Source organism: Coniophora puteana, assembly GCF_000271625.1.
Source record: "Coniophora puteana RWD-64-598 SS2 unplaced genomic scaffold CONPUscaffold_18, whole genome shotgun sequence".
NCBI lineage: Eukaryota > Fungi > Basidiomycota > Agaricomycetes > Boletales > Coniophoraceae > Coniophora > Coniophora puteana.
In genome coordinates this window covers 563,689-575,863 of record NW_006913070.1, presented here as the reverse complement: position 1 = coordinate 575,863, position 12,175 = coordinate 563,689, and the positions used below count along the sequence as shown (strand labels likewise).

Genomic DNA, 12,175 nt, shown 5'->3' with positions numbered 1-12,175 from the left:
ATCGAGGGAGTCCTGGGGATGGGAGTGGCGGTCTATCGAGAGTGTAAGGGTGCGACTAGGGATACAGTAGGGGGATTATGTACGCAGGGAGGGCGAGGGCGGCGGGGGAGCATTCAGAGGCCGAGACGTGTTTGAGGAGTGCTCCAGGATCACGCTGCCCGACCTTCGCAAGAAATTACAGATACAATATTTACGGGAACCCAGGCAGCAGGCCGGTCCGACTATACCGGGAGGTGCTGCACAGAGCTCTGGGGCGTGTAGATTGTCCACTGGACGTCTTCATTTTCATCGTGGGTTTCATGGCCCTGCACCTGGCTTTGCGCGGTACCGTACGCCTGCGTCTCCGTTGCCGCGAGGGTTGCCTCCGAATTCGAAGCAGCGCTCAGAGCCGAGAACGAAGAACGCGAAACGTTGGCAGAATTCGGCGAAATGACCATCACGGGCGGGAACGGCCGGTGATATGGCATGACCGTGCTCCCCACAACGCCGTGAGCGTCGCGCTCGACATCGAGGGCGCGCTGGCGAGACGCGACGTACGTGTGCGCCGCCGACGGCGTGTCGAGCTCGACGGGGGCAACGTGATTCTTGAGATCGGAGAACGAGTCTGCGCTGAACGGGGGGCTTGCGACTTGCGTCGTTGTGTCGCTGGTGGGCGAGGTGAGCTCGCTGTAGCCGTAGCCATCGTGTGGGTTGGGCAGGGGCATAGACTGCAGATGATCCAAGGTCGAGGCGGAGAACGTGGGAGAGATAGTGCCGTGTTTGAAGGAGTAGGGCGTGCCGGGGGAGGCGACGGTGGGGAGGGAGCTTGAGGCGAGGGAGAGTTTCGCGGATTTGGACCATCTACAGAAGACTGGTGAGTCGAAAAGCTAATAGTGAACAAGAGTTAACTCACCGGTCGGATCCATAGCTGCTTGGTGCCTTCTTCCTCTTGGACAAATCCCATCCGACGCGCTTCACAACAGCGACAAATGTTTCCTTGTAGTGCCTCCTCGCCTCCTCCGCCATTCCGAATAGCAAAAAGAACAACAGCGCACATCCGACGAATAGCCACCTCGTCATTTCGACCGAGCGTCTGTACGTCGCGTCGCCCATCCACATCGCCGCAGGCACCTCGCCGACGAAGCCAAAGTCGTAGTGCACATACGCCCAGGAGACGTACTTGCCGAGCTCGACACCGTCCGTGCTGAGGTACATGCTGTAGATGCTTAGCGGGATCGTGGCCGCCATGTCGACGGCTGCGAGCACCATGAGGCGGAGGTAGCGCGACTTGTTGAGGGATGTAGAGCTGGAGGAGAGGATCTGGGAGAATTCGAGGCGACGTTTGTAGAATGCGCGCAGGGTGAGGCCCGAGTAGATGAAGGATATGCAGCCGAGCACTGTGGGCCACATGAAGACGAGGAAGTAGGCGGGCAGGGAGTTGTACACGGCAGGATAGCAGCCGACACCCCCCAGGATGTCGAAGCGGTGGCCTTGGACGACGACATCTGTGACCCTTTTCAGCGGTTGAGTTTTGGGATAGGGGCGGGGTGCTTACGAAGAGCCATAACAATAGCAGGAATTCCGAACGAGATGGAGAGGTCCACAAGGAGAGCGCGGCGTTTCTAGATATTAGTGAGATAATTGATGAGAAATGGTATGGAAGATGAGCCTACCTGGCTGTTGCTAATCGAGACGGTCTTGATGACCGCAATCTTGTACAAACGCCGACTGATGCAAAGTGCGGACGCGGGTATGCCAACGCTGGCTCCCAGCATGAACTTGGTGGCTACAAAAAAAGTCGACCGTTAGAGAACGAAGCGCAGAGAAGAGAGCGATACTCACAGATATCACACCAAACGGGAGCAACGTTCAACGTCGAGTCGCGCCAGACGACAGCGTTGACGAACTCGAACAGACAGGAGAGACCAGCCCAAAAGATGTAGGCGCACGTGCCCGCGTTCTGTGCCCGCACATGCCATGGAAGAGGGATGAAGACGAGGAGGAAGCCGAGGAAGGCGCAGATGGGGAAGAGAGGATAGAGGGGGTCAAAGGTAGGAGGCGAAGGAAAAGAAAAGGGAAGGCTCATCGCGACCGCGTCCAGAGAGCAAAGACGGGGGCGAGAGAATAGAGAGGCGATGAGGGTGCCGCTGCATTATATGTACCAGGCGATGAGTTTGGCGAGCAACCAAAAGGGTTAGAGATTTGCCCGACAATGGGCGGGACTGTTTGGCGAACCGACCTCGAGGCGTCTGCAACAAACACCTCGAGGTCGGCTAGCACACTTTACGTGACGCGTCTATTCAGTTTTCGCACGAGACGCGTCTATAGGGGTCGCGCCTCCACCGTCGTCCGCGGGCAACGGCAATTCAGCAACTCGGTGAAGAATTTGTCGATAATCATGTTTGACTCTCGCGCTCAAGATACTAGTCCAGCTAAGAACGTAGAGGCAGCCATAAATTGAGCATGGGTGGATGTACGTAGGGCAAGTTCGTAAGTATCGTGGTTATAAACGTCCGTGTGGGGTATCAGTGCGATATAAAATCAAAATGGTAATACAATGCTAGCAATACAGCAAGAATAGTCGTGCCCAGGGTATAAAACGCGTCCATGGTCGTGAAGCTTTGAAGCCTCGTCAATCGTCAAGAAGAGTCGTAAGCTGAATAAAAGGGGTGCGGGGCAACGCTGTAATCGCTGACTAAAACGTCACCTGAAATAAAATAATGTCCGACGCGAGCTGCCGCTCCCGCTTGCTTCCTGAGCTTCGCACCGAAGGCGAGATGGCGAGAGTGAGCGGTGGTTGAACGTTGATATAGTGCCATGCCGTCAACCGGCGCCGATAGATAGATGCGGACACAGTCCAAGCGGTGATATGCAGCTCTAACAAGGACGAGATAAGGAACGGGAAAGATACAGGAACCATGCGCACTGACCATACCTGTTACTCTCCAACGATAGAGAATAACGAGGGAGCAAGTCGCCTCAAGCGACGATACATAAACCGTAACAGGTCGTTTCCATAGGATCGAACTCAAAGTCGACGGGTATCCCAGAGTTGGGAACCTCCGAGGTGGGGATGATGAGCGTAGCGAATTCGTCCATGGATGACAATAATGATATAGCGTAAAGCGATTGGCAGAAGAGGGCGTGAGGGGTGGCGACGATAAAATAGGTCGTAAACAGCGTCAAGCGGTATCGAGGTCGTGAAGTCGTGAAACGGGTATGCGTGAGTGATAAGAAAGCAAAGCAGAAGCGACGCAGGCTTTTATACCTGCGGTCGAGCCCCCATTGTTTCTTGCGGACAATGCGAAGCGGTTAGCAGTGAAGCGAGAGAGATAGGGGCTTCCATTGTTTGCACATACGTGGGAAACGGAGGTTGAATAGGCTTTGCAGCCAAACACGTTCGGCATCCCGGCCGTCCGGTCCGAAGCCGCAGCGCTGCTGCCTTCACGTCCTCGGGTTATTAGATAGCGGACGTGTCTCTGCCGTCTTCATTAGTCTTGAAGCACGTTTACTTACTTCAGCATCGCATAACATCTCCCTTTCTGCTTTCCTACACCCAGCTGAGAGCATCATCAGCCGGTTGGCGTTGCTATGATAGGACGAAGATAGGTGAATCAACATTGAACTGCCATTGGATACGATATGGACAGCTACGTGGACGCGGACGCGGCATCTCGCTGGTTGAACAACTCCACGACAACCTTCGTACCCTCGGCGACCCAGTCCTAGCCAACGCCGACAACCGTCAGCACCACCACACGCGTCCATCGCCATGCAAGACTCACCTCCCCAAAGTTAGCCTTCACACTCGGCCTCTCCAGCACCCTCCCCACATACGCCCTAAACCTCGCCATCTCCGGCGCATCCATCAGCTCCCTCAACTGCACCGCCTCCTCAGGCGGAAACCGCCCAATCCCGCGCTCATACGCGATCTTCGTCCGCCCCGCCGCAGGCGCAAACACGCAATCCGCCGTCGTAAACTCCTCGCCCACCGCGTACCCCTCCCCGCTCTCAGGCAGGAGCGCCTGAATCGCCCTGGCGCCCTCGTAGATCTCCCGCCACGCGCCCGGCCTGCCGAACGCGAACCAGTGGAAGTACGGCTCGAGGTAGCGCGTCTGCACGGTGGTCACGAAGAAGCGCACTTTGGCGCGCTTGAGCGGGTCCGAGGGGAGGAGGCCGGCGGCGGGATGGAGGTCTGCGACGAGCTCGACGAGGACGAGCGATTCGGCGAGTTTGGTGGATTGGGGCGAGGGTTGGTCGGGCGGGACGGTGGGCCCGCCGTAGGTGATTGCGGGGACCTGATCGATCGCGGGTGAGGTGCGTTTTGGTGGTGTTTCAGAGCATGGCAGATGGGGATGGGGAGCTTACTTTTCCGGCAGGGTTGATGTTCTCCGCGAACCAGGCGGGCTTGTTGCGCAGGTCGACTTCGTAGAAGGTGTGCTCGGCTTTGGCTTCGCTCAGAGCGATGGCGACCTGTCCGGTACATGTGAGTCTCGTTGGAGTTTAACTGAGTGGGGGACAGCTAAGTCATACGATCATGCTGGTAGAGCTGTGCTGTAGACAGCTGCTATTAGCCATTATCATTCTATGACTTGAGTATGCCTACCCTGTGGCCATAGAGTGTAAGCTGTTCGGGCATGTTTGCGAACTAGGATTCGGCGGAGGTTTCGTGAACACGATGGAGATTTAACAACTAGTACCGTCACTCATCGCGACCGCCTTTATACGAAGGCTCAGCATCGAAGCGCATCTGACCCGCAAAGTGGGGCTGACTGGCATAGCCTTGAACCTGTCTTTGACAATTCCTCGAGAGCGTTACTATTAGTGCAAGTACTTCTGACGTTGCGGTGCCGGAAGCAGTGCCCGACTCCGGATTCTTCGGCCTTGTCCGCATGGTTGACTTGACAGCTGACATTGGGGACTGCTCTAGTATTGCACACTTACTTGACACGTAGAGGAAGTCACCTTGTACCCTCCTTGAAGGTGCACAGAGGGTGAAGCCTCGTGCTAAGTGCGTAGCCTCGTGCTAAGTGCGTGTCAACGACCGCTCGGTGGCCAACACTGCCGGGCGTAATAAACAGCGGTGAGTGAACCTAGCCTCTTGCTAGCCCCCATACCTAAAATCCTTACTCTCGCTCTTGAATTCTTTAGTTGTCAGCGTAGCGATGCTTCAACTTCCTCGTGGTAGCCTAAAACATGTCTCACGCTTCAGAAAACCTCTTATTGAATATAGCCACAAGATCCTTCGTCCCCTCCGCAATCCATTCCTAGAGCACAACACGTTAGCAAGTGCGTCTGCGGTGCTCCTACACCAAGCCATACTCACCTCGCCATAATGCGCCTGCACACTAGGCCTCGCCATCACCCTGTCCAAGTACCTTCTAAATCTCTCCAGCTCAGGCCCGTCCATCGCCTCCCTTAGAAGCGGCGCCTCCGCGGGATCGAACCGCCCAATCCCGCGCTCGTACGCGATCCGCACGCGCCCCGCGAGCGGCGCGAAATCGCAGTCCGCGATCGTGAATTCCTCTCCTACCGCATACCCCTCCCCGTTCTCGGGCAGGAGCGCCTGAAGCGCCAGCGCGCCCTCGTACACGCCGCGCCACGCGCCGCGCTCGCCGCGGAGCCACCACCGCGCGTAGGACGCGAGGTAGCGGGTGACGACAGTGTGTGTGAAGAAGCGCACTTTGGCGCGCTTGACCGGGTCGGAGGGGAGGAGGCCAGAAGAGGGGTAGAGGTCCGCGACGAGTTCGAGAAGGATGGTGCTTTCTGCGAGTTTTGCGGATTCGGGGGAGGGCGAGGAGGGCAGGACGGAGGGTCCGCCATATGTCATTGCTGGGACCTGTGGTTTTCGTGGGTGTTATTTTCTGGGAGTGGCGGCAGTAGTGAAGAGACGATTGATGGGACTGACCTGGCCTGCGGGGTTAATCAAAGTGGTAAACCATTCGGGCTTGTTGAGGAAGTCGATCTCGTAGTAGCTGAACGAGGCTTTGGCTTCTGTCAGTGCGATCGCAACCTGTGCGACGGGGAATGGTATATTCATTAGCTGGGCGATGAGCGGCATTTACGTACACCCATGCCATTTGAGCTAAGCTGTGGTATGTGCGATATCATAATCAGTACCAATGATACCGATCTACTGGAAGATTGGACTGACTTTGTTGTTGTAGAATGTCAACTGTTTGTGCATGTCGAGAGAAAGGGTTGGTGACTATGGGGAGAGGTGGCACTTCGAGTTCCGGCTCTTATACGGTTTGAGAGACGAGTCGATAACCCCGAAACTTGCAGCCTAGATGATTACCCATTCACCGAGAGACCTAAATTCTGGGTGATTACAGAGACTTGCTTGTTCAGCCTGAAGACAAGGGTCAGATGACTAAGCACGTATGACATACGGCAGAGCTCCTTGATGGCGAAGTGGCAACTTTCAAGTTGGAGCTGCTCCGCGTCATGCGAACGTTGCAGCTCAAGGGTGCCATGGAATCATTTGACGAAAGAGAACAAACATCGTAAACCATCCTGACACTGGTGCCAAGGAGCGGGCTCGTGCGACGAACAGCGACGAACAGGACATCGATACCAAGCGCACGGACGATCGATACATGGATATTGACTTTGACGTTCAAGTTCTAGCGGCCCGCCTGTTTAATTAAGTGATGTTTTGGTGCCCTCGGCAACCGTTTCTTTATACAGTGACTTTGAATACTGGCATGATCCTCGGGAACTCACCTCATCAAAGTACGCTATCTCACTAGGCCTCTGAAGGATTCTCGCCATGTACGGTCTGAACGTTTCCATCTCAGGTACGATCATCGCATCTCTGAAGAGCCTCGCATTTTTGAAAACCCACGTACCGGTCGCGGAAGCGAGTCACCGGCACTGTGCTGATGAAGAAAGCGCACTTTCGCGCGCTTAATATGGCCCGAGGGGAGCAGACCAATAGCAGAGTGGAAGAGGTTCGCGATGAGCTCGACGAGGACAAACAATTCACTGAGTTTTGTTGAAGACGGAGAGGGTTGTTCAGGTGGCACGAGGTCGGCACAACGAAGGAGGAAATTTGAGCAAGATGGAAGTGAAAGATAGCTATTAGCTAATTCTGTGAAACGTTACAAGCTGATACTCGTAAGGGGGCGGACTGTTGACAGGGCTCTGGATTTCTTCTGCCGGAATGCGGGAACAACGAAGCGAGGGTTTGGTGTTGAGAAAGGGCTGAGTATGTCTTAATGTGGCGAAATGTTGACGCCGAGGATGCTAAGAAGCAAAGAAGACGTAATACGAAACTCCGCTATGACGCGTGGGGAACGGCGGGACGCGCTCTACAGTGCAATCCATAATATCCCCATCCCAACCATACGCTACTCTACTCCTCTCCCTCAGGGGGTGACTGGCCCTCCTCTCTCTCCCTGAACCCTCATGCCAGTCATGGTGCTCCCCAATGGCCTTCGCAAGCACCTCAGCCGTACCGCAGCACCCGATATTGTCTCTCCACACGACATGTCACCCCTAGAGGACACCGACAGCGACAACGCCCTTGATCATGTTCAGAACGGCAAGGCTCATTTTCTCGACAAGAAAATAGTTTCCTCGCCCTCGGGTGAGGGGTCAGACAGCGGAAGCAGGAGTGGGAGTGAGACAGAGTCGGAAGAGGAGGCGAGCGAGAAGGACGAGGCTGAGGGTGCATCCTCGCCTACACCTACCCCGACTTCTCATCCCCTTCCACCTGAGGAACTTGTCACTGGGCAGAGCGTCCGGAAAGGATGGTACGAGTTCGACCTCTCGGTCATCGTTGCCCTCGTGTCCCCTATCGGCAACTGGCTCACTGGAGGAGATCACGTCAAGAACTTGCTCTTGCTTTTGATGCTTATATTCTACCTCCATCAGATCATTGAAGGTGAGTCCCATATTCTGTCCTGATTGTATGCACCTCATCTCCTCTTAGTCCCTTGGAGTCTATACCACGCATCACGCCCCCGGCGACGAGCCCCTGGCCCACCACCCAAAGACGCATCCGCTGAAGACCGCTACCGCTATTTCGCATCCTCAGAACTTCACAAACTCGAAACCTTCTACCTGATCCTTACCGTTCTCTCCCCCTTTGGCGGCGTCTTCCTCCTGCGCTCAGTCGTTCTCAATCTTGCAGGTGACCATAGCATCTCCTGGTTCAGCACCACTCTTTTTGTGCTCGCCACCGGAATGCGCCCCTGGAAGCACGCCATCGAGCGCCTCCGCCAGCGCACCTCAGACCTGCACGACATCGTACACAATACCCGAGTGCCTGAAGACGACATGCAGAAAACGCTCGACGCGCTCGCCGCGCGCGTCGCGGTGCTCGAGACACAGCTCGAGCTCAGCCGCAAGGCGCAGATGGGGCTCAGCGACGACATGTACTCACACCTGGACGACACGCTCTCCGTCGTGGAGCGCAGCGCGCGCAAGCAGGACCGGCGGGTCGACATGCTGCGTGCGGCGCACGAGACGCGATTCGCGAAGCTCGAAGCGGGCGTCGAAGAGCTGCTCGAGCGCAAGGAGATATCCGCCAACGGTCATTTCATGCCCGGCTCCCTGCTGGTGTCGACCGGCTCCTCCATGGCAGAGTCACCGCTGGTCGCGGCGCTCCGGGAGCAGCTGAGCCCGATTCTGCCTGCGTGGGCGGTCGGCGGCGGGAAGAAGGACTGTTCGCCGCGGACGTCGCCGAGGAGCCCGAGGAGCCCCAAGACGATGCGCGCGCGGACGCTGCCGACGCTCGAGACGATCCCGGAGCGCGAGGTGTTCCGCGGGAAGGCGGATGGAAAGGCTAAGGGGGGCTCGCGATGGATTATTCCGATTCCCGGGCTGGGCTTGGTTCTGCGCATGGGCGATCTGGCCACGCTGCCGATTCGGGCTGTTGTTAACTTTTTGCTTTCGGGGAGGATATGGTCGCCCAAGTGAGGGTTTGATTGGATTGCGTGTCTGTCGTGCTTCGATCCGAATCATTTCTTGTTGAGGATCGGTTATCTTTATCTCTTTCTTTATTCTGCGCTGCTGAGGTCGACTTTTCTGTTTACGCGCATGTCTCTTCTCTGCATCCACCGACTGTTTCGTGTTTCTCTCTCTGCTCATTGTGTTTTACTTGCATGGTAGCCATAGCCTTTTTTTCTTTCTTAGCCTAGCTTCGCATGTGCTGCATAGTACTGTACCATACACGTTGTAGTTATAAGGTGAGCCATCGTTGTTGCTGTCCTCTATTATTATCCCCTTGATCTCATCGAGCGTCTTAACCATGCAGGTTCCGGCATTTTTGTTATGGACAGACGATGGCCCGTCAATACAGACGATCACTTGCTTGCCTTCTACTGTAAACAAGTTTCCGCACATCCTAGTTTCGTCACCGCAAGTCCGGACCGCCGGAGAGTGTGTCCGAGCCGAGCACAACTGCCTCCGAAGACCTGCCGTAAAGTTCACAACCCTTTAGACCTTCCATATCCGGGCGTCCCTTTTACCCTCCCTTTTGCGGACACCGAGGAGACGTGCCTTGTACTCCGAACGAGCACTTCGTTTGTCCCGTCGACGCGGGTCGGGCACTCGCGCGCTGTATTGCAGTGCACGCGGCCCTAGGTTCTTGTATTTCCCGCTGAGCCTTTTCTGCATCTTTACTTATTCGTTGCTTGCGTTTATGGTTTAACGCTGAACGTTGACTTGTCCTGATCTTCCCAGGTTTTGGATGTGGCCTTTCTTCTGTGATTTGACAGGGGGCCCTTGTACTATGCACAGCGCGTGGTGTGGCGGAGTGGGTGGTAGGGTGATTTAAGAGTGGGGGTGGGATGGGAAGGTGAAAGGGAGATTACTATCCATCCCACTTGAGGCGGGCGCGTGTTTTCTGCACTTCATCTCCCTCCCCAACCTCCATCTCCTCCTCCGTCTCCTCCTCCGCCCCGTTCTGCTTATCGCGCCTCGAGAAAGCTCTCTTCTATCTCTATTCAAATCGTTCTTTTTTTCTGTCTGGGAATAGCACGCTACAATCGCCAACAGACTCTCATCTCTAATCTCGTGCAAGACACGCTCTGGTACAGCATCGTCAACTCGCAGTTGCATCTAACAGCAGTTACGACAAACAACATCCCCACGAGACATGCACGCTGAAATTCCGGTAATTTCGATCCTCGCTGCGCTCTGCTGCCTCGCGCCGGCGTGGTGGTACGCACGGGGCGCCAACGGCGGGTGCGTCGCGCTGTGTGCGTGGCTTTTTGCGGGCAACGTCGTGTATGCGGTGAATGCAGTTGTGTGGGGTGGGGACGATGGTGTGAGGGCGTCGGGGTGGTGTGATCTCAGTGAGTCCCCTTTCACCTTTCTTGTTTTTTATGTTTGGACATGAGGAGGTGCTGATAGGGATTGCACGATTTTAGGCACGTCGATTATGACGGGTTCGAGGATCGCGATTCCGGCTGCGTGTTTGGTGGTGGGCTCGCATCTCCTGAAGCTGGCGTCTGCGCGCAAGGGCGCACAGCCCGATTTGGGGAGGTTTAAGGTGTTCTTTGAGGTGGTGATGTGTGTGGTTCTACCGGTGATTTATATTGTCATGCGTGCGTATGCGGTCCCTTTGCACGGCTGGCTGGGATAACTGATCTTGGCCTGTTTGTAGACCTCGCTGTGCAGCCTCTGCGCTTCGTTATCTACGAGGGCTATGGGTGCCGCCCGATTACCTCTTCGTCTGTGCCGAGCATCTTCCTTGCGTGGACGCCGGTTATCATCATGTCTATAACCGCTGTTGTGTATGCAGGTGGGTTTGATTGTTTGATGTGCTGCCAGCGGCTCCTGACTGTCTCCACCTTGAAGTCCTTGCGGTCCGTAGGTTCTTCGACAACGCCCACCGCCTCTCGCCCGAGTTCTCTGCGGGCCCCCTCATTCTTTCGCCCATCGTCCGCCTCGCGGGCCTGTCCATCGTTCTTGTTCTCTTCAGCTTCATCCAACTCGCAGACGACATGCGCCTCGCCGTCGCACCGGGGCTGGCCCCCGAGTTCGAAGGCTTAAATGCGGTGTCTGGGCTCTCGGTTATCGCACAGGTGTCCTCGATCTCGAGCTCGCTCAACAGCGATTTGCTCCTGAGCTGGGTCATCACGCCGCTCCAGAGCTTTATCGTTGCGGTGTTCTTCGTCCTGCAGTTCGACTTCAAGGAAGTAGGGAGGAAGGTGTGGGCCGGCGTCAAGTTCCCCGAGGTCCCCATGAAGTTCAAGGGCGATGATCTGCGCCCAGACGCGAGACGTGCGTCGCTCCGGCCTCCCGCCGAGATTGCCATCTCCATCTCCGACTTTTCGCACTTTGACGCAACAGCGACGAAGTCATCCTCCGCGTCGACCGTCGTCGATATCGCGCCCCCCGCTTCTCCGCCGAAGCTCAAGCTCAAGACCGTGGATTCGAACGATTTTCCCCTACCGCCCGTGACGACACCGTACACGTACCCGCGCCCGCCCAACCCCACGACGTTCATGCGCCCGCAACTCAAGGCGAAGCAGTACTCCCCCGGCTCGCCGCCCTATCCGCGCTCGCCGCAGCTCACGAACCCGAATGCGCTGAAGCCGAAGCAGCAGCAGCAGCAGCAGCCTCTCCCCAATGGAACGCTCAAGCCCGGATTCAGCTCGCGCACGCGGGGCGGCAGCCGTCCGCCGTCGCTTGATCTGTCGCGCGGGGAGTCTGCGGTCGCGGCGCAGGGGCAGAACAGTTTTGTCTCAATCTCGCCCTCGCCGTCGGTGGTGTCGGGGTACTCGATGACTGTCGCGTCGTCGCACAACTCGCTTGAGGCGGACTTTGATCCGAGGCGGATCATTGTGTCGCCTGGGTACGGTGGGCCCACGCCTACGACGGCGAGCGCGTCGGCGTCTGCTGCGCCGAGACGGGATACGTTCGGGCGGAATGGGCGTAAGAGTGGGTCTGAGCATGGGCATGATATGGTTTAGCGCTGCAAACATTGGACAGTGTCTGCGGAGGATGCTCATCTATAACGCCTACCTTCTCTCTTTCTGATTTTACGTCGATACCACCGTTTTCGTAGATCCTCACTCATCACGATGCGTCTCTCTTTACCTAGTATGTAGCTTATTAATCGTGTGTCTTGTAGCATTAGAGTCTACGCTTTGTAGCATATATCCACTTTCTGTCGTTCCTTTCTGTGTTTGGTCGCAATAAACAGGGGCTTTTGCTTTGACTTTGTTGCTTCTGAATCTGA

The 12,175-nt window shown here is 56.2% G+C and overlaps 6 protein-coding genes across 6 annotated transcripts; 2 read left to right on the top strand and 4 right to left on the bottom strand.

Annotated features, from left to right (window-relative positions):
* Positions 1-888: 888 nt before the first annotated feature.
* On the bottom strand, positions 889-2,065 carry CONPUDRAFT_66485 (STE3-like pheromone receptor; the record flags this gene model as incomplete). Its single annotated transcript, XM_007776592.1, has 4 exons — positions 889-1,484; positions 1,535-1,601; positions 1,653-1,765; positions 1,822-2,065. 4 exons carry the CDS (start codon positions 2,063-2,065, stop codon positions 889-891), a joined length of 1,020 nt encoding a protein of 339 aa, XP_007774782.1.
* A 437-nt stretch (positions 2,066-2,502) lies between these two features.
* On the bottom strand, positions 2,503-3,269 carry CONPUDRAFT_140298 (uncharacterized protein). Its single transcript, XM_007776774.1, has 2 exons — positions 2,910-3,269; positions 2,503-2,856 (listed from the first exon to the last, which is right to left on the bottom strand). The coding sequence occupies exon 2, from the start codon at positions 2,796-2,798 to the stop codon at positions 2,619-2,621; it is 180 nt and encodes a 59-aa protein (XP_007774964.1). The 5' UTR covers positions 2,799-2,856; positions 2,910-3,269; the 3' UTR covers positions 2,503-2,618.
* A 360-nt stretch (positions 3,270-3,629) lies between these two features.
* Positions 3,630-4,618, bottom strand: CONPUDRAFT_159677 (uncharacterized protein; the record flags this gene model as incomplete). The annotated part of the gene is made up of 5 exons (XM_007776773.1): positions 3,630-3,704; positions 3,765-4,277; positions 4,348-4,452; positions 4,513-4,533; positions 4,586-4,618. The coding sequence occupies 5 exons, from the start codon at positions 4,616-4,618 to the stop codon at positions 3,630-3,632; spliced, it is 747 nt and encodes a 248-aa protein (XP_007774963.1).
* Positions 4,619-5,180: 562 nt separating this feature from the next.
* Positions 5,181-6,166, bottom strand: CONPUDRAFT_77706 (uncharacterized protein; the record flags this gene model as incomplete). The annotated part of the gene is made up of 5 exons (XM_007776772.1): positions 5,181-5,246; positions 5,306-5,818; positions 5,888-5,992; positions 6,049-6,069; positions 6,134-6,166. The coding sequence occupies 5 exons, from the start codon at positions 6,164-6,166 to the stop codon at positions 5,181-5,183; spliced, it is 738 nt and encodes a 245-aa protein (XP_007774962.1).
* A 1,223-nt stretch (positions 6,167-7,389) lies between these two features.
* On the top strand, positions 7,390-8,904 carry CONPUDRAFT_159675 (uncharacterized protein; the record flags this gene model as incomplete). Its single annotated transcript, XM_007776771.1, has 2 exons — positions 7,390-7,867; positions 7,916-8,904. 2 exons carry the CDS (start codon positions 7,390-7,392, stop codon positions 8,902-8,904), a joined length of 1,467 nt encoding a protein of 488 aa, XP_007774961.1.
* Positions 8,905-9,484: 580 nt separating this feature from the next.
* On the top strand, positions 9,485-12,137 carry CONPUDRAFT_140296 (STE3-domain-containing protein). Its single transcript, XM_007776770.1, has 4 exons — positions 9,485-10,283; positions 10,359-10,535; positions 10,595-10,732; positions 10,789-12,137. Exons 1-4 carry the CDS (start codon positions 10,085-10,087, stop codon positions 11,904-11,906), a joined length of 1,632 nt encoding a protein of 543 aa, XP_007774960.1. The 5' UTR covers positions 9,485-10,084; the 3' UTR covers positions 11,907-12,137.
* The last annotated feature ends 38 nt before the right edge of the window (positions 12,138-12,175 follow it).

Bases quoted from the DNA above. Each gene is read 5' to 3' on its own strand.
- CONPUDRAFT_140298 (XM_007776774.1), bottom strand. From the start codon at position 2,798: ATGGCACTATATCAACGTTCAACCACCGCTCACTCTCGCCATCTCGCC.
- CONPUDRAFT_140296 (XM_007776770.1), top strand. From the start codon at position 10,085: ATGCACGCTGAAATTCCGGTAATTTCGATCCTCGCTGCGCTCTGCTGC. The intron at 10,284-10,358 runs GTGAGTCCCCTT...GCACGATTTTAG, and splicing joins GTCGGGGTGGTGTGATCTCA to GCACGTCGATTATGACGGGT. The intron at 10,536-10,594 runs GTGCGTATGCGG...GCCTGTTTGTAG, and splicing joins GGTGATTTATATTGTCATGC to ACCTCGCTGTGCAGCCTCTG.